General features: G+C 36.7%; 2 protein-coding genes across 8 annotated transcripts; both read left to right on the forward strand.

Annotated features, from left to right (window-relative positions):
• Positions 1–8,223: 8,223 nt before the first annotated feature.
• On the forward strand, positions 8,224–9,267 carry LOC103931133. The gene has a single exon (XM_009340543.2). It carries the CDS (start codon positions 8,534–8,536, stop codon positions 9,128–9,130), a length of 597 nt encoding a protein of 198 aa, XP_009338818.2. The 5' UTR covers positions 8,224–8,533; the 3' UTR covers positions 9,131–9,267.
• An 11,947-nt stretch (positions 9,268–21,214) lies between these two features.
• LOC103931124 lies at positions 21,215–24,932 on the forward strand. Of its 7 annotated transcripts, none has more exons than XM_048576842.1 (5): positions 21,215–21,355; positions 22,433–22,614; positions 23,108–23,287; positions 23,415–23,512; positions 24,154–24,932. In XM_048576842.1, the coding sequence occupies exons 1-4, from the start codon at positions 21,226–21,228 to the stop codon at positions 23,490–23,492; spliced, it is 570 nt and encodes a 189-aa protein (XP_048432799.1). In that variant the 5' UTR covers positions 21,215–21,225; the 3' UTR covers positions 23,493–23,512; positions 24,154–24,932. The 7 variants fall into 7 exon arrangements, 5 of the variants coding, with proteins under 5 accessions (XP_048432799.1, XP_048432800.1, XP_048432801.1 ...); XM_048576844.1 differs by having other exon boundaries at positions 21,225–21,355; positions 22,051–22,614; XR_007255481.1 differs by lacking the exon at positions 23,415–23,512 and adding an exon at positions 22,051–22,190 and having other exon boundaries at positions 21,226–21,355; positions 22,282–22,614.
• Positions 24,933–26,615: the final 1,683 nt, after the last annotated feature.

A 26,615-nucleotide genomic window follows, 5' to 3' on the forward strand; every position in this document is an offset into this window, starting at 1 on the left:
TTCATTGCTGGTCGAGAATCCGTTTTGCACTAGGCTTCCTTATCATATCGGGACTCCTTCGACCCCTCCGATTATCTGAACTATTCCTTCTTGCGACAGGACTCAACCACCTTCGCTGAACGGACCGGGACTACCAAGCAGCCCACATAATACACTCGGAAAAGCTTTGGGCCAAACCTACGCTTGGCCCAATAACACTTTGGCCCAAACAGTGGTACAAAATGTTCTGCATGTTTTTTGGTTTGAACACTTATGCTTGAAAAACTTCGCTGCTAGAACAACAACACAACACTTTTTATGTTTTCTGTTAAGTGCTCAAACAGATGCCTCACCTGTAGGACATTTTGCCGCCTTTACTACAGGGACAAATGATGTGTGAACTGCATGTTGCTTATGTTTCTTCTATGGCTTATAGAAATAGCCATTCTCCATATTTGTTGCTTTAAATGTTTTGCCTTGAAAAATTAGCTACTTAAACAAGTACAAAGCACTTTCTATCATCTTTGAAATAACAGAAACAAAGCTACTTAAACAAGGGCAAAAGATGTGTAAACTGCATTTTGCTTATGTTTCTTCTATTTATAATAGAAACAAAGCATTTTTTGTGATCACATCTTTGAAATAAAAAACGTTCAATTCCTTTACATATTAGCTTGGTTAAATCTATATAAAAACAAGTTACTTATCTTATCAACCTCATTCACTTATATATCCCTTTGTTCATTCATTATTATGTTGAATTTATTCAGGTAAATGTTTCTTATTCATCTAGTTATGATTAATACATTGACTTCCCGCACCATGGCGCGAGCTTATTTTCTAGTTTATCCTAAAAAAGCCTTTATTACCATATAAAAATACCCCACCGTATACCAATTCTATGAACGCCTTCAATTAAAAACAACGAGATTCAATAGGCCCTCCCCTCCTCTTCTCGCCCTCTAAAAATCCCCATCTTCTTGCCTTCTGATTCTTCTTCTTCTCTTCTGATTATACTTTCTTCTTCTAATTCCCTTATGGTTCTTTTCTTCTTCCAAATAACTAATTAATTCCAAATATTTATTTATTTATTATATTGGTCCTCTGTCTCTGTCTCTTTCTTATGCCAGCTTCTTCACTGGGTTTTGATTTGAAACCTGAGGCCATCTCCAAGTGAAGGAGGGCCAGAGAGCTCCCTTTAGCCCTATAACCCTCCAAGAAATTATTTTTTAATGAATAGTACTAGGCCATATTTCATACCATCTCCAATCGAGGGGGCCAAAGGGCCATAGGCCAAACATAATTTATTATTTTAATTGAATTAACATGGTTACTTAAATTAAACTATCTTATTAAAATAAGGTTTTTGGACATTAAAAACTACAATAACTTCAATTTAAAGATTCAACTATTTCATTTTAAAACTACACCTTAAATTTAAAGACTACAACTTAAATTTAAAGACCACAACAACTTAAATTAAAAACTACAACTTAAATATTAAAGACTGCAACTTCAATTTAAAGACTATAATCATCATCTTCATCCGCCATTGTAGGAGTATAGTCGGATGTAAACAACTCCCGTTGGGCCATAATTTCCCTCTTTTTCCTATCAAACTCATTGGAGTGTAATCCGAAGTGTTCCTTTGCATGTTCCTATCATCCATCTCTTCTTGTATTTGTTTTGCCCATTCTTCGTGCCTACGGTTCCCTTCTTCCGCAGCAAAGGCATTTTGGTCCACCATTAATCTCAATGAGGACGCCATTTCATGTTGAAAGGCGTAATCATCCTTTGCCTTGCCCTTTTCCTTCAATTTTCGAGCCTTGTCTTGTCCCGTAGCCCTAGGTGTGGAAGCTTCACCGGGAGACGGATTTTCTAGCCTTGTTTCTTGAATGGTAGGAGATCCATGTTCATCCCTAACTGTATTTGAAGAAACATTTCCAAACACTCGGCATAGGACCAAATGTTTCTTGAGGTGGATCTTCAAATAACACCCACCTTTTACAAATTTACAAACAACTGTGATGACTAAAGGGTTTCGAGTTGTCTTCCATATACAATTCCTCCGCTTGGCGTACCTATAAAATATAATTACAAAAATTAAAGGAAATTAATTTATGAAATTAAATATAATATAATTAAATATTTGAAATAACTTGTGAAACCACTTACTTTGTTGTAGTAATTGGCTCCGCTTTCATGTTTGCTTCCAGCCTTTAACACTGCTTGATGCCATTTATTCAAATTTGGATGAAGATGTTTTTTCCATCTTGAAGAACAACTCTTGTGGTTTCCGAAATTCGGTGGAGTGGTGCCTTCGTAGAACTCATTGTATTATTTGGACGTACGAGTCCAAACACTTTCACTTGTTTGAGAACTCCCCTTCACACTATCTTTTGAGACCCATCTATAAGCCCTACAAAGAGCTTCATCTTCTTTTCGGGTCCAAGCCCTGTCTTTCATTGCAGATGTGGCCATTTGAAAATTATTGAAAAAATTGAAGGAAAGATTATTGGAAGAGGTTAGAGAATAGAATCTGAAGAATTAAAATAAAATGAGGTAAGATAGTATGGAATAGTGAAAATTATGTGAGAAATGGTGTAGGAATAGTGAAAATTATGAGGTAAGATAATATGAAGTTTTTATGTGATCGAGAGATCCCATATGCAATCATGCAAATTCTTAAAAATGATCTCAATCCAACCCTTATTCTTGAATTTATTAATAATATACCATATGCAGTACCATATAAGAAGTTGTCGATAGTTGCTGCCAATCGCCTTTGCAATGGCCGGATCCTGATCCGTGAGGATCATTTTGAACTGTTCACTTGGCATAGCTTTAAGGAATTATTCAAGCAACCACTCAAAGTTTTAAGTCTTTTCAATTTTGATGAATCTACAACCCAATATTGTGGTTTGACCATGATTATTGACTTCTTGCAAAGAAGCAAACAACATCCCGTAGACATTGGTGCTGAAAGTAGTACCAAACACAATCACATCACCAAAACATGCATAAGCATGTCTTGACTTAGCATCCATCCAAAAGAAATTGGCAAGTATTCCAGTTTCTTCAATCTCCATCTTGAATTAGAATGACTCATTTTTCTTTTCATCACCCTCAAAATGCTTTTTAGGCATTTTCGCATCATTCATGATTATATGAGCTCGTAAGTCCCTTTCGGCATTATACATATCATTGGGGATACAACCAGTATTTGTGATTCCTCCACTTTGCACCTCCAATAAACCCACTTGTGTACTTGTGGACATATATCAACTCTGAACAGTAATCAATCATCACCTTCTTTGCCTTGTGTTGCTCTTTGAAAACTGTTACTACAAACATATCATGAACAGTCATGATTAGATGAGCTCATAAGTCACTTTCAGCATTATACATATCATTGGGGATACAACCAGTATTTCTGATTCCTCTACTTTGCACCTCCAATAAACCCACTTGTATACTTGTGGAAATATATCAACTTTGAATAGTAATCAATAATCACCTCCTTTGCCTTATGTTGCTCTTTGAAAACTGTTACTACAAACTTATCATGAACATTTAGGTTCAACAACGCAACTTTTCCTTAGCAGTCAGTTCTACTATCTACTCTTTTACCTTTCCAATTGAGTTTGGGATTAACATCCACCTTCCTTTTGCCTTGTTTGCAACAAAAAAAATTCCTTCCTTACCAACCCCTCACCACCACTGCCCTTTTTATCACTAAGTTCCCGAATACCACCCTCAACTACTATTGTATAAATATTGTAAAAACATAGCCTTCATCAAACGAATCAAACTCCATATTCACTTTCAGTTTCAACTTATCTCCTATATTTGTTACCACAAATTTAGCCCTCGCTGCACCAATTTCATCTCGTGCATCTAAATACTCAAGTTCCTCTATATTTTCATTTACTTCTTTGTTATCCCCCACCGAAATCCAAATCAATAACTTGTTGCTTCAAAGTCACACAAATATAACCTAGTTTATCACAATCCAACACGAGTTTCACCAATATTTACATAAAATATCAGTTTCGAACCAAATGACCCAAGTTATAACAACTAGCATGATTGATTAGATTTCACGAAACCAAAAATAGCATAGAAACTTACACGAAATCGAATTTCACAACCCAGAACTTTGAAATAAATCTCAAAGAGAGAAAGAAAGAATAGAGGTTGATGCTAAAACCTGAAGCAATGCATCACCACGAACCACCATGCTCCACATCTGGACAACAATAGCGATGACGACGACGACGACAAAGGTTTCTGGACAAGGGTCTGGGCTCCTTCACTGTGAATTTTGATAGGTGTTGGTGATTTGGAAGAACCAAAATTATTTGAGCAGATGAAGATGTACATCACTACCAAAACTTGATAGGATGTCTGTGAAGTGGAACCAAACTCGTGAATTACCGACAGTTTCTGACACGACACTAAAACGACACGAAGATAATGGGTTTCGGGTCAACATGATAACTAATCGGATCATTATTGAGTGACCCGTTAATAACAGGTTCTTAACGGGTATACACGTGAGTAACTCGTTTCAACCCATTAAGAAAAAAATTATTTTGATAATTTTAAAGTTTAATTACTAAAAGATTTATTATAAAATGCAATAGCCATATTAATATATACAATATATTCTATATTAAATATATAGTTTTGTATTATTATTCTATATAAGTTAAAATAAAAAAAGTTTTAGTCATTATTTATTTTTATTATGAGAGTTCCTTATTACGATTACTAGGATAAATTTTGCTTAACATATGGTCCAAAATTAAAATAAACTAGTATAGTATTTGTATAGGCAAGAACTAAGAAGAGATACATACAAGTATGAAAAATGTGAAGGAATATATAAACACTCGTGATTCATCATTTTTCCTCCACGAGTAGATAATGGTTACACTTACATTATCGTTTAGATTTTTAAAATCCTCCAAACCCTCATGAATAATGTTTTTTTTTTATTTGAGGGCAAAATTAATAATAATTATTGTAAAAGTATAAAAAAATGTAAAAAAAAAAAAAATATACAATCACTCATAGTGACAAGCTTTACAACTTTCATGAAGGGCTAAGCTTCAAAATCCAACACTATAATCCATAATCCATAAACCTTAAATTTATATTTAACCATCAATTGTCATTTACGCTTTATTCTTCTTACTTAATTTCATTTTTAAAATTTTCTTTTTTGAAAACATGATCATCTGGCGGATGTAAGAAGATGAACGGTTCAAATCTTTGATATCATGTTTCAATATTTATGGTTAACTGAAATATGAGTCGATGTCATATAGTTTGTAGAAACTTTATAAACATCAAGCAATATTTTCACCAACCGTAAAACTCTGAACATAATATCAACGATCCAAACCTTTCATCTTCTTGCATCCTCTAATAGATCATGTTTTCAAAAAAGAAAATCCGAAAAAATAAAATTTGATGAGAAAAATGAAGCGTAAATGTAAACAACAATCAATGGTTAAATTTTGATCTATGATTTATATGATTATAGTGGTGAATTTTGAAGTTAAGCTCTTCACGAAAATTATAAAGCTTGTCATTACAAGCGTTTATATATTTTTTCTATATTTTTTACACTTCTACATTAATTAAAAAAACTATTAAAGACTTTACTTAAATAACAGCCGTAAGATAAATGAGAGTAAATCTGTACCGTTGGATTCTATTCACTTATATTATTAGAACTTTTTTTGACGAAAAAAACCCTTCTCTATTCCATTGTTTTTTAATTTTACCATTTGATCAAAAACAAAAGCCCTAATCCCTTTCTCTCTCCCCACTCCTATAACCCTCTCTCCTGATCCGGTCGTATGTTTTTCCTAGCCCTTCTCTCCCACAGTATGCTCAATTCTTCCGGTAGCCTCTCTCAGTCTCACTTTTCTTCTCCCTTGTGCAGTGGATGGAATCATCCTTGTCATCTCTAGTCATCTCTACATCTTTGCATCTCTGCATCTCCATTCTCCAGATTCCACTCCAAGTTCGATTTTGTCTCTAAATCTTTGCATCTCCTTTCTCCATCTTTTTAAGTTCTTCATTTTTCCCAATTTGTTATTAATTTTATGTTTTATGTCCGTGTGTTTTTTGTTCAGAGGTTGGTTGGTTGTCTTCTTTTTAATCTTTTAAATTTGTTGCTATCAATCTGTCTAGCTTTTTTGAATCTCTGATTGTGCATCACCTTGGGGTTGATTTTCATACTTTCTCATTACTTTTTTGGGGATATTAAGTTACTATGAATTTCTGTCAACATTTATTCATATTAATTGTTTCGTGGCAGGCATTTACAGTTGGATTGAAGAAACTTGGAATCGTGGAAGTTCAAGGACTTCCCTTCTTCGACACTATGAAGGTTAAGGTTACTGATGCACATGCAATTTCGGATGCTGCTAACAAGCTTGGATTAAATTTGAGAGTAGTAGACTCTAGCACTGTAAGTTTTTTATTTTTATTTTTGTGAGTCTCTTGCATCGTTTATTTCACTAAATGTTCTCTGAGGACGGAGGATGAAGTGCTTTTACTTCATGAGGTTACTAAATTTTAAACTCCTTTCAGATCACTACCTTAGAGGACGTTGACAAGCTTTTCAAAGCTTTTTCTTTGAGCAAGCCAGTAAGTGTTTTATATCTTTACCATAAAGTTGATATTTTCAATTTATTATAATGTTAAACTTGCTACTGTAGAAGAGTTAATTTCTGATAGACTGATGATTATAAAGTTGTTCCTATTATGCATAAAGTCGTGGTAATAATATTGTGAGATGCTCTCTTTAAGGTAACATAAAGTTTGTATTTTCCTTTTTATACATAGTACTTTAAAACTATTAATTTTATATTTGAAATTGGGTTATGCATAATTTTTATTATCTTTCTGCTTTTTTATTTTTTTATGATGTAGGATTTTGATAATAATTACAATGGTCCAAATTTAGTTGAAAAAAGTGAATTACAGAAGTATTTGGATGATAAAAGATTAGATAGAAGACAAGATATAGATGTTCTTTCTTGGTGGCAAATGGAACGTTTTCATTATTCAATACTTTCTCAGTTAGCACGAGATTTGTTAACAATTCCTATTTCAACTGTTGCGTCAGAATCTGCTTTTAATATTGGGGGTAAAGTGCTAGATCGATATCGTACTTCGTTGTTGCTAGACACGGTTCAAGCTTTGTTGTGTACACAAGATTGACTTTTTGGAAAAGGAGGTAGTATATCATTTATATAGTATAGAACTATTTTTTATTTCTTTTCATAATTATTTTTAGTACCCATAATTTGAATGGTTTAGAATATTTGATTTTTCTATGTTTAGTTTATGCAGAAGAGAGTGCTAATGTGGAAAGCCTCACTGAAAACATCATCAATATAACTCTTGAAGACAATATATCAAGCCAAAGTTCCAATACTGTTTTCCATGGTGATTGAAGAAAATTGAAGGGTTTGGTCGATTTTGGGTCTGGTCATTTTACCCGTTTATTTTAACTGGTGTTACACGACACCAACCGTTAAGATATCGGGTATGACACGAAAATAACACAAACATAGAAAACATGTCACGAATGCTAGATCTAGTCTTTAGGACCCAGTTCTATTGATAGACTTGGCTAATCATAGCCATTGGATCTTCGTCTGCACAGATCGTCCACATGAGAGAAATGCTCTTTGTTTCTTTCCTCAAAGAGGCACATAAAAATGGAGACAACTTATGTATGTGCATCTATTCTTTTTCATATTTTGAAAAGAAAAAGAAAAATATTAGTTTTCTTACATCGTACGTGTCCTTCTACAAATATTGTTGCATAACGTACATTGCAAATCCAACTGTGATTATTATTTGGGAGTTTTAACGAAAAACTCACGGTACAGTTCACTTTAACGAAAAACCACATTTTTACACTAAAAAGTCAATTCTGGTACTATTCACTTTACCCTTTATTATGTATTTATCATTAAAATTCAAAATTTTCAAGCCATTTTCATTAGTTTTTCTTTATTTTAAAGTGCAAAAGGTGAAAACCATCCTGTCGAACCGTTAAAAAGTGGATGTATTGAATACATTTTTTGTATGATTCTTGGTCATATTACGTTACATAGTACATGTTAGTCTTATGTTTTGCACATCTGCAAACAGGGGAAAGGCAATAAGTGGTACGCAGCAATGCAAGTTTGGTATATTTCGCTTTACAAGAAAAAAAAAGTAGTGAGCAAGATACCTAGATGGAAGGGGTACCTACAACATACAACACCTATATATACACACAAACACACATACATACATTCACAAATGCTTTCAAATAAAGAAAAGAAGATACCAAAACCTTCCTTACCAATAAGAACCAGGAACAACCTCAACTTAATTCCATGTCTTGGGGGAAGCCACTCAACCCTAGAATTACCACCACCACCACCACCACCACCCTGATCCACAACATAAAACTGCCCGTAATACCCCGAAAACACTTTTGCCCTATATATGTTGTCGCTCTTCGGGTTAGCCCTCAATGACAAGAAAATTAACCCAAGGATCAGCCACGCACCCTTTGGTTTGGTTTGCAGCCATAATCTGCACCATTGTAGCCATAGCTATGATCATTGTGAGCATCGTGGTGTTTTCCGGCTACATGATCGTCCATCCGAGGGTGCCTTTCATCACCGTCACCTCTGGTCATCTCGACAACTTTCAAAACACCGAGGCTGGTCTTCTTGAAACGGAGATCACCATTGTTGTAAGGGCAGAGAACGACAACACCAAAGCGCATGCAAGCTTTTCGGATACAAGCTTCATGCTGAGCTTCCAAGGGCTGAACGTTGCGAGGCTGGTGGCGTATCCGTTCGAAGTCAATAAAAATAGCTCGGTTGATTTCCATTACTTGGTGCAATCATCGTCAATTCCGCTGAGTCCGGAGCTGATGGATCAAGTGGACATTTCGTTGAAGCGGGACAGAATTGTTTTTAACTTGAAGGGGAATTTGAGGGCAAGGTGGAGAGTAGGGTTGCTTGGTTCAGTTAAGTTCTGGGGTCATTTGAATTGTCAGCTCAAGTTTCATCCTTCAAATGGAACTTACATACGCTCACCTTGCAGCTCAAGGGCAAAATAGTCAAAACATAGATCTATTGTCATCTTTCAATTTTTACGTACGCAAATTGAGTTCTTCTCCTTTCCTCCATTAAAATAATAGGCTTCATTTCAATTTTCAGGATTAGAAATATTGAAAAACAATTAATCGGTGATGTAGTCTCTCTCTTTTGCTTTTCCCTTCTTTGTATTCCTTTCTAAAATTTTCTCTTTCACGAAGGAAGAAGAAAGGGTTCGTTGTAATTTCAAAACCTACCTGGAAGCTCCTTTACGCAACCAATAAAAAACACTTATACGAAGCTTTCTGAAATCAAATGATGGCTTTGCTAATGTAGCTCTTAAATATGTTAACGCTAGTATTTCGGAACGTTTATTGAGAAGCTTTAGTCCCTTATCAACCGTGGAGGGCTAAGAGTGTTCACGATTATGTTTTAGCTCCCTAAAACATTATTTTTAGTGTCTAGTTTTGGTTACGTAGTTTTCATAGGACTATAATAGTTTGTTGTATTGGAAGCGATAATAAAGAGAGAGAAGGATATAGAAATTCCACACGGGCTCCACCAAAAGCTTTTGTCATATGACTAGGATTTGGATCCTATTCGGATTCAAATTGTGGGAATCCTAGCGATTCTCATATTTTAACCATTTATCATACATCATGCGACCATAAATTATTTTGAATTTTTTTATTTAAAATTAAACATAAATAGTACCTAACGAAAACTAACCACATGATATACGATGAACGGCCATAATGTGAAGATTCCTAGGATCCCTACAAAGAGGATCCGGAGAGAATCCTCATCCATATGACTAAATGTAGTTAGCTCGAAAATTACAGGTAGTCGACCTGAAAGCTACTTGTAACTGACCTTGTTTGCTAACGAGGATATAGCCCTTACTGGCCAATATATACTCTGAGGATGACCTTGGGCAATAAGAATTGAAGAAAAAAACAAATGAAGCTTTTAGTATTCAGTGATCAAATGACAAGCCATGACAATCGTGCAAATTGACAAGCCATTACAATTGTGCAAATTAAGCAAAAGAACAAGGTAAAGCTACCTAGAAGCAACTAAGAGCACTTTCAGTGTGTAAAGGTTTCATTTGGCAATAGGCAATTCAATCACCTCAAGAAATAGTAATCGCATTTAATGAATTGTAATTGTCTATTGCATCTCCACCCCTAAACTGAATAGCCAAAGCAATTCTGACACACCCCGACCGAGATCAGGGAGTGCTGGCCGTCACACGAAGGTGACGTAGCCATGTGCACGTGCGGAAGCTAATAGAACAGTAATATAAAAGTACGAATAAATAAAAACTAGCATACAAAGTCCTAGAACAGGTGCTAGCGAGATACAAATTCAGAGCGAGATTATAGCAGTCCAAAAGAAAAGTTGCGACAAAAGTACACCCGAAGGTGACCCTACGCTGGTGAGTATCTGTCAGAAAAGCTGGAAAAATCCTCTGGGAGACCACCGAAACTGCTACTCAACTAGAACCTGGAGGGGTGCAAAACAAATCTTTCTAAAACCATTTATAAAATACTTTCTAACCCCACGCCGTAAAACCTGTATACTTCCCAGAAAATATATATACGCAATACACATATGCCAAACATGCTCAAATAATATGCCATGCCGAAATCTCATAATGATATGCAAGTGCCCAGGTATAAACATATCAATATCATGTAATCTGGCAGCCGGAGTCACCTAACGTGACCTGTACGGCTGCATCTAGAGCTCAAATCTCAATCTCAATATCTAAACCTGCCCACGAGTGGGAACCACCTAAAGTGGTCTGTACGACAGGCCTGAGTGTTAATAAGTGATACGATCACGTGAAGACTGGGCGAAGAATCGCGGGTCACCTACAAGTCGGAACCACCTAAAGTGGTCTGTACGACAGCGCTGTGCACCTACCTTGAATCCAAGGTGAGTATAAGGTGCGGGAGGTGAACATCACGTGAAGGACTGTGCCCTGGCCACGGGCGGGAGCACTAACACCGGGGGTGCAGGTTATGAGCTCTCTAACTATCTCAAACCACTACTGAAACATAAACGTGAATAACGCTTACTTGGCACTTACCTGTGCGTCCACAGCACCCAATATGCATATGTATAAATATATGCAACTAATAACGTACCCTGATGAGTATATTTTATATTATATATTTTACCCTATTCTTAGTATATTTTGGTTAATAATTTGGAAGAATTTTGATACTTTGAATTATATTTCCAATATAGGATTTTCGACTTCCTCTGGAGCAAAACATGGCCAAATGGACGAATTTTGGAGTAATTCCAATTGGAGGACTTTCGTGAGTCACTTAGCTTGATCGTATCAAAATATCAGTTTTTTCTACCAAGCGATGATTTTCTGGTAATAAAATAAAGGAGCCATGCGCAGTGCTGGAATAGTGACGTGTTGGGCTTGAATTGCGTTTTTGGAGCCCAAGATGACCTCAGATGGGTTTGTGACCTTCTGGAGATGTGTTCCGAATGTTCTTATCTTTAAAACAAGCTATCTTGGGCCGGATTTGGAGGAGATTTGAGTCTAAAACGTGGCTGAACAGTTTCTGTACAGTTTTTCCTGGGTTAATTAGGAATTTACTTTCTATTTTATTTTATTATTATTTTATTTCTTAGTGGGAATAAAATACTTTAGGGTTAGGGTTTGTGTTTTAGCTTTGAGGGAGATATAAAAAGGGTTTGGCCGTTCTCATTGAAGAGGCTTTTTCTTTTATGCAACTTTTGGAGAGAAGATTTTGGGCAAAGTTTAGAGATTTTCAGATTTTATTCTACAAGGTGTTTTCATTCTTTTTCTATTTTCAATAAAGACTATGATTTTTAGTATGAATATGCGTAACTAATTCTTTTTGCTAGGGCGAGGCCATGATCCTTAGCAAGAATATGTAGTCTCTTTTTACTTTGCTTATGAATTTATGCATGCAGGTTTTGGAATGTTAATCACTGTGCTTTAAACTATCTATTTGTCTTAGTGATTCGCGACCATCAGGATATTTGGAAAAGTTACTTGATGCAATTTTGGCGGAGGATTGTCCCTAAAATTGACTAAAGCTTCTTGTGGTTAATATGTGTAACCTCTTAGGATGGACGACACGTTTTAAGGGTTATATAGTTTTTTTAAAAAGGTTTTCATAAAACTTAATGAGTCTTGCATGTTCACATTCGATCTGAACACCACGGACGGGTTGCATGTTAGATATACGTTCTATGTTGGAGGTTCCAAGTAAGATATACTCTAGGAAAACCTAACTTTCAAAACATACATGTATGGTTCATAAGTAATTTAGAAAAGCTACATAGGATTGTTAGTGTGACGGCGGAACCCTAGTACTTTCTCTCTTTGAATCCTAAAAATTGTTCCCCTTATCTTTCTTTAAAGTTGTGATTTTTAAGTAATCTTTTTAATTAAATTCGTTTTTCTTAGTTTAGGTCATTAAATCACCTCTTTCAAAAGAAAAACTTTGTTTTAATTAATTAGTTGAGAATTGATTTTGCTTTGATCTCTTTAAATTAATCCTTGTGGAGAACGACCTTGCTTGAGTCAATTATACTACAATAACCTTGTTTCTCTTGCAAGTATTTTAGGTGTTTTTAACCCTTTTACGCAGGTGGTAAAAATCCTATCATACCCAACGATGCACGAAAAACGATAATGTAATGCATGGCATAATGAATACATTTATTCAAGTTCTGGGAAAATATAGTATATAGCTATAAAAACGTTAACTTTAAAGCACATAACCAACTTCTCGTAATAACTTCTCATACATTGCTCAAAATGGACAAATGAATATACCAACGTGCTCTACACAACCTCAGGATCACAACCATATTTTTAGAATAATTTTCCTCCGCCGCACGCGCCCCCACGCGCCGGCCAAGGCACGGCCACACGCGCCGGCCACGCGCAGGCACGTGCGGTGCACACGGACGGCGTCAACTGACGCCGTTAGGAATATTCCGTCAGTTTTGACAGATTCCGTTAACGGCGTCAGGAATATTCCGTCAGACTTGACGGAATATTCCGTCACCTTCTCCGGCGAACCTCCGGTGAGGCTCCGGCGTCGTCGCCGGCGCCGGAAAACTGGGAAATTTTCTAACTTCGTTTTCTCACTCATTTCTCAACCATTTTCCATGATTCAAACGCCAAAATGAAGCTTAGACCTAGGAGAATCACGATAGACTACTTTTAAAGCCTAAAAATAACAGAATCATACCTGTCCCCAAACTCAAAAACCGGCCAAGTTAGAACAGGGCGATCCCGACGTCCACTTCCATCCAACTAAGTACTCCGAGGTTCCTTGGGACACCACCAAGCTACCTATGAACTTAGAAATACCAAAAACATGCTACAATAAGTTTGCATGAATAGTGCACAAATCGGAATACCTCGAACCGACGTGAAAACAGTGGTAACCTTACCTGAAAATGGTACGATCGTGCTCCTCTCAACCTCACGAGTTCAAAGGTATGATTGGTTCCCTCGATCTGCAAGCTTTGGTGTGGTTATGTGTGTGTCCGTACAGGTTTAAGGGAAAGGAAGGGAGCACGGGGAGGAGACAGGGAGAAAGACAGAGAGAGAGAGATAGGGACAGTGTATGTGTGTGTGTGTGGCCCAACACATGCCAACACCACACCAAATGACCAAGAACATGACGAAACAAACTAGGGGCAAAAACGTAATTTCGCACGTACGTTCGATAATGTCGGGACGGGATGTCACAAATTCGCATTAAAATATTAATATTTTTTATTTTATAAAATAATATTTTTTTTTAATTCAGATAGGATTTTAATTTAAATAAAATACCAAATTAAATAAATATGAAATTACATAAAGTACAAATTAAATAAATACGAAATTATATAAAGTACTATATTAAATAAATACAAATTACATAAAGTACCCAATGGTGTTATTAACTTAAAATTTTAAAATTATATATTCATAGAAGAAGATAGAAATTACATATTTATAGAAAACAAAATTATAATTTTGAATTTTTTCTGATTTTAAATTAATTTTTAAGTTTTTTATTAACTTAATTAATCTGGACTATTGGATTACAAAAAGATTGAAATCCAACAGTCTAGATTTTGATGCATAGCCTAACTGTAACATTGAAGATCTAACGGCCTGGAAAAAGTCATGTTGCTCCTAGCAACGGTAACTGAGTGGGCTGCCATGCAGGCCCCACCATCTGAATTGCTATCGGAGATGCGCCCCCACGTGCCTGATGCAAATTTTTTTAGAACGTGGTAGAACATGGCTGACGTCAGCCTAATATCACATCCACCCAGGTGCTCGGATCCTTGACTATATAAATAAGCCCAAGGTCCATGCCACCACTCCAATCCTTATTCTAGTAAGAGCTTATAAAGTCTAACAAAACCAGTTTTGATCGATGTGGTATTGTGGCTCTTTTATTTGTATTCAAAATCCAACTAGTGAGTCATGCCACCAAGATTTCGGAAGGCAAGCCCATTTTAGCGAAGTTATTTGTAGCTATGGTAGTAAAAATTTGCCGTCTTTAGTCTTGATGAATTTGTACTTACAAAACAATCAACACATTTGATCAAAGATCAAAGCCTCATACGGCCACAAGGGGGTGGTTTGGCCAGTGAATCTTCGATGCCTAAGTCAGTATCTCTCGAAACAGTAAGTGTTTAGGGACGTATGCATAGCAAAAGCTTACCAAAATTTGGTGGAGATGAAGGTTTATAGGAAGAGGTGGTCAGACATAGTGTTAAGTAGTCGCCTAACACGTGCCAGCATCCTATTGGCTAATGTGTGTCATCCGTTAGATGAATAAGGAAAGGATATTTCCAAGATATTAATTAGGAGAAAATATATGTGGATAATGGTGGAAGTATCCTTGATTGATTGTGATATGGATTACTTGATGAAGTTGATCTTTAATTGGGGATGTATTAAAGATAAGATTTAGTTATTAATCCTTATCTTTAATACCTATGACTTTTCCATGCCACAAGCAGGAGAACTTTGAGCAGTCATAAACAATTGTTTAAACTTCGAGGGATGTTGAGCTGCCTGTGGGAGTATTTGTATGCCTTGTCCATTTAATGAGGACAAACTTGTCTTCTTCGGGATAAAATCCACATGTCGCCTCCAAGATTTTTGTGATTATTTTTTCCTCCACAGTAACAACGTTCACTTCTTGATAAATGTGAGGGCAGTAAAAGTCACCTTTTGGATGCGAGTGAAACAATTAAATCATTGTAGACAAAGCGAAGAAGGGATAAAGTCATCCGTCATAGAGAAGCAAGAACACTAGAATAATCAATTTCCAACCAAAGTGTACATCAATCTCGCATAAGCAAAATTAACAGCAATAATAATTACTAATAATTCTAGAAAAAATAAAGAATTTGTTCTGACCAATACCTTGACAAAAATCACCAAGAAACTCATCATATATGTCCCTTAAATTTCCTCCAAAAGCAGCAGGGCCAAAATTCTTTGGGGCTAGCGACTTTCTTTTGGCACACCTTTTAAGCCAAGTGCCAAATGTATGCTCCCTCCTCATAAGGTATCAAAGCTACACATTGAAAGCATATTAAACGCAGTTGTCCATCATGATCATTACTTTGCAAGGAAGATAGATGTCGTAGGCCGACAAAGTCTATCACCTTATCAGAAGCTCACAACTGATTTTGGATTCCAGCTAATGGGTGCTCTACAGACTCAACTAACGAATATTGTTGACTTGCGGAGAGTATTGCTATTGAGAACCTCAAGCACTTTTGTAAAGCAATTGAAGCCATATATGGAGCCACATACCTCCGTAAGCCAAATCATGAAGACTTGAAGAGGCTTCTACGCAAGGCAAACAAAAGAGGCTTCCCTAGCATGATAGGAAGTCTCGATTTTATGCATCGGGAGTGGAAGAATTGTCCTAAAGAAGGCACATTTTCTAGTTTTATTTTTCTTTTTGTGATTGTCTTTTCTTGGCTTTTTGTTTGGAGGTCTGTTGGAGTTTCTTTGAGCTCATACTAATGACCAAGGCCAAGATGTGCCTTTAACCATTTTAACTATGACTTAGACTATGGGATCATGATTTTTTTGGTTCATGATTTGTGGTAAAAATAATTGGAATATACACAACCTATTAAGCATAATCCGGCATCCTAGGCTTAAAGCATATTAAAAGTATTACTTGTTTCCTAAGTAAAGAAACCCTAATTAAAGTCATGTTAGAATATTTGGGGATTAGGCAACGTAATCATGACTCTAGAAAGATTGAGTATCTTTTCCACATCTCGGTCAAGCAGAACTATGCGTTGTTCTCTCATGAATCGCCTTCAGCAAGGTATAACATTCAGGATCTGAACTCGATGAGAAATCTGTCTCGATTGTATGCATTAAGAGTGGAAGAATTGTCCTACTGCTTGGGTTGGCCAATTCAAGGACCGTCACAACAAGCCAACCATCATGCTCGAGGCTGTGGCGTCTTACGACATATGGATTTGGCATGCATTATTCAGTGCTCCCGTATTAAACAAAGATATCAATATTCTTTGGTCTTCTCCTTTGTTCAATGATGTTGTAAATGGATGGGCATCGAAATAGAGGTACAAGGTAAATGGTAATGGGCATGAGCTAGGTTACTACTTAAGTGATGGTATTTATCCTAGTTGGTTTACCTTTGTGAAAAGTTATTCTCATCTCGGTAGTGTGAAAAAGAAATTATTTTTGCAGAAACAAGAGTCTTACAGGAAGGATGTGGAGAGAGCGTTCGGGATCCTACATGCTCGATGGGCCATTGTTAGAGGGGCTGGAGGATTATGAAATGTGGAAGACATGTAACAACCCATCCCGGAGCTTTTCGAAACAAAACGACATTTTTGTAATTTCACAAAAAATGGGATATTTTGAAATAGGATTTCTTTTGGGCCTTATTTTGTGTGCCCTGTAGGGCCACTTACTTTTGGGTTGTCCTCTGGCCCACTTTCATTTCTCCTTTTCCCTCCCCGTGCTTCACTCTCCTTCTTTCCTTCACTTTCTCTCTTCTCTTTCTCTCCCCCCTCGCTGCATCCTCCATTCCCTGAGGACCAACACACACACACACACACACACCCACCCAAAGGACCACGACGAACGACGACACCACCACCACTATGATGGGTTTCCTCCCTCTCCCTCATCCTCTGTGAAGCACAGAAACATATTTGGAACCCAGTACACCCACCTTTCCGATGAGGTTCGACGGCTTCGAGCTTATTCCCAGCCACGGCTGGACCTGAAATTGGTAAAATCCTAATCTACTTTTAGTGGTCTTCATTTTGGTAGGCAGATAGCATGCTAGGGTGGAGAATCAGAGTTGTACGGAGCTTGGGAGGCTCCGACCTCCTTTTTCGTCGATACCAGTTTAAAACCAGGTCGACCAGACCTGGTAACCAAATAAACCCAAGCCTTTGGGTAGTGCAAACCCAGGCCTTCGGCTCAATGAACCCAGGTCCAAACCTATTTGCTAAACCTAGCCCAAAAACCCTTGGGCCAACCCAAAACTAAACCCAAGCCTAACTGAGAACCAGGCCCAGGTCTAGTTGCCCAGGCCCAACCTTTCTGGTGACCTAAATGGCGAGTGGCGGCGCATGGCAGCTGGGGCCGCCACCTCATGACGGCTCGTGAAGGCGCGTGTGGCTTTGTGTGGGAGAGTTTTATTAATTAGACCCTTTATGTGCTTAGGTGACTTTTTCGATGTCCTGAATCCGTTTATGACGTCCATTTCTCAAAATTCAATTGTTAAGTTAGAGTTTTGTTAATTGGACCCTTTATGTGCTTAGGTGAGTTTGTTAGCGGCTTTTCCATTCTTCCTATTTCGCATGGCTCTTCAACGACAGAGTATCTGTGAGTGGACCCCTTCCAAAATGCATATTTTACTATTAAAAATGCATACATGAAAGCATGATTTAATGGCTATGTTTTATGAAACATTTATGAGTAAATTGGTTTTATGCCTTATGATATTTCATGCTTTATCGAATTTACTTTCTTTGTAGTATATATGATGAATGACTATATACTATGAAGATGATTTAAGATATGATGTTTGAGCTGCTGAGCTTCGTTGAGATGTATATATACTTATATTCTTGAAAGATTATGTTCAATGATTTTTGTGCTTATCTAGTCGCAACTATGTTCTGCTTACGAGCGTATACTATGCCTGCGAGCGTATGTTCTGCCTATGGGCGAATGATCTGCCTATGAGCGTATGATTTGCCTATGGGCGAATGACCTGCCTTCGGGCAATACTGATACAATTATTTATCACTTTATATACGATGTATGTTTTATTAAAGGTTTTATGGCATGCTAGGGTTTTCAGAAAACCTATTACTTATTATGCTATACGAGTTTTCTAAAACTTTAGGGGTTAGTACGTTGATGAATAATTGTTTTAGTATTACTTATATATCAACTTGGTCCACTCATGTTTTGTTTTGTGCCCCCTCAAGACTTAGAATCGAGGCATACAATCCAGGCGTCAAGGCACTTCCACATTGGCATCTTCGAGTCCTCTCAGTGTAAGACCCATTCCTTTGTTCATTCGATTTTATATTATTTCCTTTCTAGTGTCTCGGTTTAGTTGTATGCTCTGAACACGTTCCTCAATTGCATATTCACTATAGTCAAATTTACAAGTTTTATTTATGTCGACTAATTGTTTTAGTTCTCATGCATCCTAATATGGCTTCGTCACCTTTGGATGTCAGCTAGCACGTGCATACCCCGATGTTTGGAGAATATTGGGGTTGAGGGTGTCAAGACCTCCATTCAATCATGATGACGTGCATAATTTTGCATAACATGATTGTGGAAGATGAGTATGTAGAAATTGAAGAAGTAACTAACGAAGATGTGGATGATGACCAACCAACATATGCGAGAGCTATGGCAAGAGATGTTGAATATCTTGTTGCAATTACATACGAGACCCGAAATGATAGGGTCACACTGAGTGAGTATATGAGACGTTTAAATAGAATTCAAGCTCCTCAAGGTCATGACACACTCCGCAAGAATTTGGTTGAGCATATATGGCATCGAGAAGAAGAACGTTGATGATGGATAATCTTAAGTGTATTAATGTGTTGGTGTATTAATGTATTCTTGTGTTAAATTGAAGGCATCTATTGTACATCAAAGTGTGCAACAACAAGTACAATAATTATTGAAGGCATCTAGATTAATAGAAACAATAATTAATAAGCCATAAATTTAATACACACGATAATTAATAAGTCATAAACTTAATACAAATGACAATTAATAAACCACATAAACTTAATACAATTGATAATTCATAAACTACATAAACTTAATAATGATATCCACCATTTGGACTTGGTGGTGGACTTGGGATATAGCCTTGAGATGAATCATCATCTTGAAATATACTTCTTGTGGCATGCCTTCGCAAAATTTCCTTTTGCTTATCATGTAAGAACTGCTTCCTCTCTGGAGTGTATTTGTTGAGGTCCTCCATCATGAAATTACATTTGAACATTTCTTGCTCCTTATCCCCTTCGTGCGTAATGGCCAAACACATTTGGGTCGCTTCTTCCTCCTGAGAGCTATGGCTTTCAGTCAATCTTGCAAAAACGGTAGCAATTTGTGCACTAATCAGATCTTGGGACTTCCCTTTTCTCTTTGCTTCCTTTTGCTTATCTCTTCCCAAGGGCCTTGCAAAAGAAGAAGTTGGGGTCAATTCATCAACACCTTCATTGACATCATTTGTATGTGTGGCTTCATTATGAAATAATCTTCCCTATTGTTGGTCCGCATCGGTTCCCCACCTCGAACAATCCTTGAGGACGTTGATGCAACTTAAAAGCTTGATTTTTTGGTGTAGTTCTGGTCTTGTAAATTTCCATTGCTTTGTCACCCTATGCAAGAAATACAGAAACATAATTAGTTGCAAAATAATATTATGTACATGACAAATAAAATATCAACAAACAAACTCACAACTTCTGTGGCGCTCCTTTCACTAGCCATGTCAACCACGACTCTCTGCAAGCTTTTTTCCATTAAGTGCACACTTTGTTCGTAACCTTCCACCGATCGTAAACACCACTACTTCCCTTCAGTCGGCATTGGAGTTTTCATTGAACTTATCAACGATTTTACCCCACAACCTTTTTATTTTGATTCGTGCCAACGACACCATCTTCACTAATAGAAACCCATTCCAAGCATAAAACAATATCTTCCTCAAAGGTCCAATTACGACCTCTAATATGCTCTTTTGCCATCTTGAAAAATTAGGAAATGGGAAGAAATGGTAGAAAGAAAAATTGGAAGAATTGTAGGAGAAAAGTGAGTTTTGTGTAGATGTTTGAACAAGTACATAGGTATTTATAGAGTTTTTGGGTGAATTTTGAGTTAAATAACTTTTTTTTATAATTATTTTAGCCGTTGGATTTAAATTTGGGCAATTATATATATATATATATATATATATATATTTACCATTAGATTTGATTATATTCGATCTCAGCAGTTGGATTCAATAAATATATAAATATAAATACCATTAGATTTGATTATATTCGATCTCAGCAGTTGGATTCAATAAATATATAAATATAAAAAAAAAAATTTGAATGTAGGCCTGGATTAATCAACGGCCTGTTTATGTATGCCGTTGGATTAAAAAGAGTTGTTGGCTCTCTGGTGCAAATGGGCAACATGCCCGCGTGGGTGGGGCCATGCCGGTCTCAGTCTTGGCGCGTCGCCCGCATGGGGCCCGTCTCCTAGGGGAGTTGGCGCTCAAGCGTCGGGTTTCACTCGTAATGGTGGGCTCACACCATTTTCTGGGCTAAATCTGGGCCGGTTTCTGGCTTTTTTTAAGGTTTTAGGTTTTAGATCCAAATTAGAATTCGGGTTGGAATGGATATGGATTGGGGGGAATAGAAGGGGAAAAATAGGTTTTAGGCCATGGGTTGGAGTTGGCCTAAGGGGGAAGGGGTGGGCTTAGTGTGATTCAAATTTGACTCTTGCTAAAATCGAACCCAAAACCTAAAAATGAATAGCAGTACACCGTATTAAATGTCTATCATTGGCCATGGTCCTGCTGCCACCTGTGCACTTCCGCAACTGCTTTTGATGTGCACAAGCGCTGCACATATCCACTCTGTCTCTTCAAGCTCAACTCGTAGTCTCTGTGTCCTCCTGCTGCGTAAGTGTTCTTTTTCTCTTCTGTAACTAATAATGTTGCTATCTTTTTCTGCTTTGTGGGGCGTTTTACCTCCGTATGATCGGTTGGAGTTTCTTATTGGTTTTTTCTCGTAAGAATTTCGAATTAAATTTGCTTTTGCTGGTTCCTCGGCCTGCTTTTGTGGCATTTTAGGGTTTAAGGGAGCACAGATGGCTGGGTTTTCTCGCATGTTTGTTCCACAGAGGGAATTTTTTGTGGTCTGTTGCCACTTTTTTGGTTTACAGTTTTGGGTATGATTTAACGCGTTTTATTTTATTTTTAAATTTTTGGGTTTGTTTTCTGCATTCATTTTAGTTAATATAATCCGAAGTAGTTTGATTCGAATCGATCGAGGTTGAAGCATTCTTTAGCTTGGCTCAGTTTTCTATTGTATTGCGTTAGTTGTATTGATAATATTTGTTTTGATTACAAGTGATATTGTTACTCTAACTCTAAATTACACGAAGGGGAGTGGGAGGGTTTGAACTCGGAATGCAGTGGGTTGAATAGAAAGCGGCAATCCACCACATGCACTGTTAATATTTGTTGTGATGGTTGAGAATATTTTGTTCACCCATCTTCTTTGTTTCACCATTATTTTGTATTAGAGAGTGGAGTTTTTTTTTTTTTTTTTTTTTTGGGGTGGGGGAGTAATGACTAAAAGTCTCATTTTTTAGGAGTTACAATGGAAGTTGGCACTGTTGAGAACCGTGGTCATTTAAAGTTCGCAAATTTCATGAGACGTGTAGTCGATAAATGCTTGAGTCTCTCTCATCAATGGAACTGAAATTCGGATAACGCGTGGTATCCAAATTCTGTATTTCTGAGGGCCTTTTGATAATTTATTTAGTTTTGTTTTCTGCTTTTTCTTTTGTTTTGGCCTTTTGAAGGATCCATTGATTATGCAGGATATCAGGAACTCGAGAATAAGATACAGCATGTCTTGCAACTTGTGACAAACTAGTTGATTAGAAAAGGCACTAATACCGGTGGATGTGATGGCATTAATTTCTGAGTTAATAACTAACACAATGATCTTGGTGACTTGGCCTTTCTCAGTTTTGAAGCTCTTATGCTTGTTTGGCATAAAGACTGCTTTTATTGTCATTCATGCATGGATGGAGTTGGTGAGGGCAGCAGTCTGCTTCCAAGTGAACATTTTCTTGAGAATCATGATATGGACATTGGCACTTATATCTCTGCCGGGGCGAGTTTTGACTACCTTACAGAGGGAGAGGCAGGTTGACTTTATCTGCTTTCAGTGAATTTTACTCTCCTATTAAGGAAACACATATATTGAGCATGTCATTTACAAAGGAAAGTAGACTGGCATGTTGACGTGTAATTATATGTAGTAACATCCCATTCTCCCCCATTGTGTTTTTGTTTTGGTTTAGTTTATGAACGGTTTACTATATATTTTTGTTTGTTTATTTGTATGTTGTTTTGTTGCTCGTGTGTTTGGTAAGGTCCTGCTATTTGAATTAAGGATGTCAAGGATGATGGGTGGTTATGATTTGTGTTCTAGCTGGAGACTAGGATAATAGCTTTTGTTTGTTTACTACGTCTGATCTAGCTTTTGATGATGTTTATTTCCAGCTGTTGGGCTGTTAGTTCTTTTTCATCTGTTTACGCTTCATCTGCTGGATGGTTGTTTTCCTCATTGTATTATAGCTCCTAAATTTCATATTCTCTGAGAATGTCTTGGCTAGAAAAATGTTGTTATGTAAACAGCTGGAAAAACATTTACTCGATATGCAAATTGAGGTGGAGAATCTAGCATTGGATAGAAAAGAGCTTCAGGAGCATCTACATACAGCCATTAACGAACGAAGAATGATGGAGTTGATATTAGCAGAACTTGAAGGGGAACATGACAAGGCCATTGCCAAAGTTGAACTACTAGTGAGCGAGGTAATGACTTTTATCATCCCCATGCATGCCTTGAGCTAGTGGCCAAAACTGCATTCCACTACTCTGGCTGCACTTTATGTATGTATTTCTTACTATGCTAAATACTTCTAATTTATAACTTCTCTAGTATGGTTTGCGGAACAAGAGTTTCTTGTGTCCTCTGGCTCTGGTGTTTGGCATGCCAATATCTAGCAATCCAGAATAAGGACATGCCAATATGAATGAGTGAGCCTGTGCCCTTTTATGATGAAACGGTAACATCATTGTTGATTTGAATGTCTATTTCTTGTAATGATTAAATTTAAAAATTGATACTAAGATCCCCCTTCTTAAGAAAGTTCATTTTGATTAGAACCAAAAGAATTATTATTCTTGTGGTTACCCTGGACCATCTAATTCTTAGATCCCATTTAACAGTTATCCGTGAAAAAATCAGAAAAAGTCGAAAACTGTTTGATCCTTTGATTATTATCGCGAGTATCTCACTGTTTGCCATAAACATTGTCAAATATTATGCGGTGTTAACTTTTGAAAAGTTGGGTCGCTTTTCTTCTTATACTTGTAAGTTCAATGATTAACCACATACAGATTAAAAAACTTAGTGCGCTATTACTTTTGAAAATGTAAAACAAGTAATGCTAAGTACACTGCACTAGGGTTAAAAAAATGTTGCTTCTGAGTTTAGTGAGACCATCAAACAGATAAGTGTATTATCCCTCAGTTCTTAAACGAGACACAACAAGAGGCGTGTTCACTCAAGTTGCTTGCAATGCAAATTTAGATCTGTCTTTCTATACATTTGCATTATTATGTCCCATTTCAATTATACTTAACTGAATACTTGACCCTTGTATGTGATTCGGCAGTTACACGATCTGAGAACTGAAAATCTGCGGCTAAAAGAAATTCAGGGGTAGGATACTGGAACAACAAAGGTCGAGATCAAACAGGCAATGCCCAGAGTACAGCCATTGGGATCCCATCACTGAAATCCTGTTATGATGGAAGTGGATTCATCCTTCAAGACCTTCCGATGCACAAAGATACTCGGGGGATGAATGCAAAACTAAAATGGAGTTGCTCAAAATCTTGAGAAATGAACCAATATCCACTGGACCTATACATCCTGTTATGCCTGAAATCAGCCTCAGAAGTTTAGATATGAGTGAAGTTATCGACCATCGAAGGGGTATTGCAGTCAAACAGACTCTTTTCAGTGCAGCGTTATCACATGTGGTTGGAATGATTGTTTGGCAAGCTGAAGACCCTTGCATGCCCCCTTATCGTGGCTCTCTTCTCTGTGGTTGGTATGTCATTGAAGAGTGTGGTTCAGTTTTTCTCTACCATAAAGAATAAACCTGCTTCCGATGCGGTTGCTCTCTTAAGCTTCAACTGGTTCATACTGGGAACACTTACGTACCCGACATTACCGAAGGTAGTGCATACGGTGGTTCCTGTGGCATTAAATTTTGTCGACCGAGCGTTGAGCTGGCTTGGTTTCTCATTTTTCCTAGCTTAAGTCTGTCTCTTCATTTTCATATACGGACGTGTACTATATATAGACCCTGGAATACGAAACGGTTCTTTGTATATACATCGTTTAGAGAGCTTGTATGGTAAAGGTGCCCTACACTATTTGATTTTATCTTGAGCATGCATTGTTTTGTTAAGTTCCCTCGAAACAGAAGCAATGAAACCAGATAGTGATCTAGATAACAACGCGGGGGGCCAAATGCAGTTGATAAGTAACGCAATTAAAGGAATGATGCACACGATTAAGTGATTGGATTAAAGTCTTTGTGTTGTGTATGAAATTATCAGAGAAACGGGTCAAAAGTTTACTTCCAACAACATCGATATTATACCCAACTCGGTAATTACCACTTGTATAATCCGTCGTGTGTGGGGTTTTATCACAAAAGATCTCAGTATTAGTTTGGATAGAGTTAGGATATTTAAACTTCTCTTTTTTTAGAGATACGGTCAAGTGGGATATTTCAACATTATGTTTTGATGATGAGTTTGTATTCGTTCTCCTTCAGCTAGTGACGTGTCTGGCTTTGACTCCCAATCTCAGTCAGTTAACTGTATAATTGGCGTCTGAAAAGGAGCAGAGGAGATGGTATTTTACCTTGCAACTCCCCACATCAATCTGTGCTATTAAATCTAGGAAGAGGACTCGTCGACTTGTCAGTACTTAGTTATTCCTTGGTTTCACAGAATTGGCAATGGCAAAGCGCATTTTACTCTTGAAAGTAAAAGGTCACAAACCATTTCTAGCTTCCAAATTATATCCAAATTAAGGCCTCTTTGAATTATATATGTACAAGAAGAGGTGTGAGATTTGAGTGAAACCACACAATAGTAAAACTATAATAATCAAAGAGACTTGAACATAAAACTTCTCACTTATAAGTGGATATGAATATCACTAGATCGTAGTTTTTATTTTTTTATTTTCTTATGTTTTTTTTTATTTTTTTATTTTTGACAATGATAATACAAGTAAGTTAAATTGTTAGTTGGTAAAAAAAAAAGAATCGAAAATGCACTAAGATGCAAATGCATACTTGCTTTTCACCATTATGGTAAAGCGTCATCTGTAGTTAATTGTAGTGTTAAAAATGACACTAATCTTTTACGAGATATTTTCAAAATAAATGGGTTTGTTGGCCCAACCAATATAAATAACAACATAAAATGCTAGAATCAAATTAAATAAGAAATGCTAAGGAGACTTTTTCAAAATGAGAATTTTCATGAATTTTCTATCACCTCACAGTTTAATATTAATTTCATGCTTATATTATTAAATATTGTGCCAAAACATGAGGTGCTAGAGAATCCATGAAGAGTTTCCATTTTCTAAAGAGTCTCTTTAGCATTTTTCAAATTAAATTGTCTATGAATTTTTTTTATTTTCACTAAAAAATTATGTGTGGTTTGAGGTTGAATTCTCATTTTAGTAGAATGAGAATCCTCTCTAGATCCTTTTTGTGAGGATCTCGGGAATTCTCAAATTGTGTTTGTTTATCATACATCGTGCGATCAGTTTTCGTCAAATATTGTTCATGTTTAATTTTAAATAAAAGTATTTAAAATGTTTAATTTTAAATAAAAGTATTAAACATGAACAGTACTTAATGAAAACCGGCCGCACGATGTACGATAAACGGACACGATTTGAGAATCTTCAGAATCCTCACAAAGAGGATCAAAAGAGAACCCTCATTCATTTTAGTACTTGATTAAATATAACTGTTTTATACCTTTTTTTTTGCCGTACATATTTAAGGTTGATTGAAAAAAAAAAGATTGGACCTTTTTG

This window comes from the organism of the source record quoted next, unplaced genomic scaffold, assembly GCF_019419815.1.
Source record: "Pyrus x bretschneideri cultivar Hongxiangsu unplaced genomic scaffold, Pyrus_bretschneideri_v1 Contig91, whole genome shotgun sequence".
In the NCBI taxonomy this organism is placed as follows: Eukaryota; Viridiplantae; Streptophyta; class Magnoliopsida; order Rosales; family Rosaceae; genus Pyrus; species Pyrus x bretschneideri.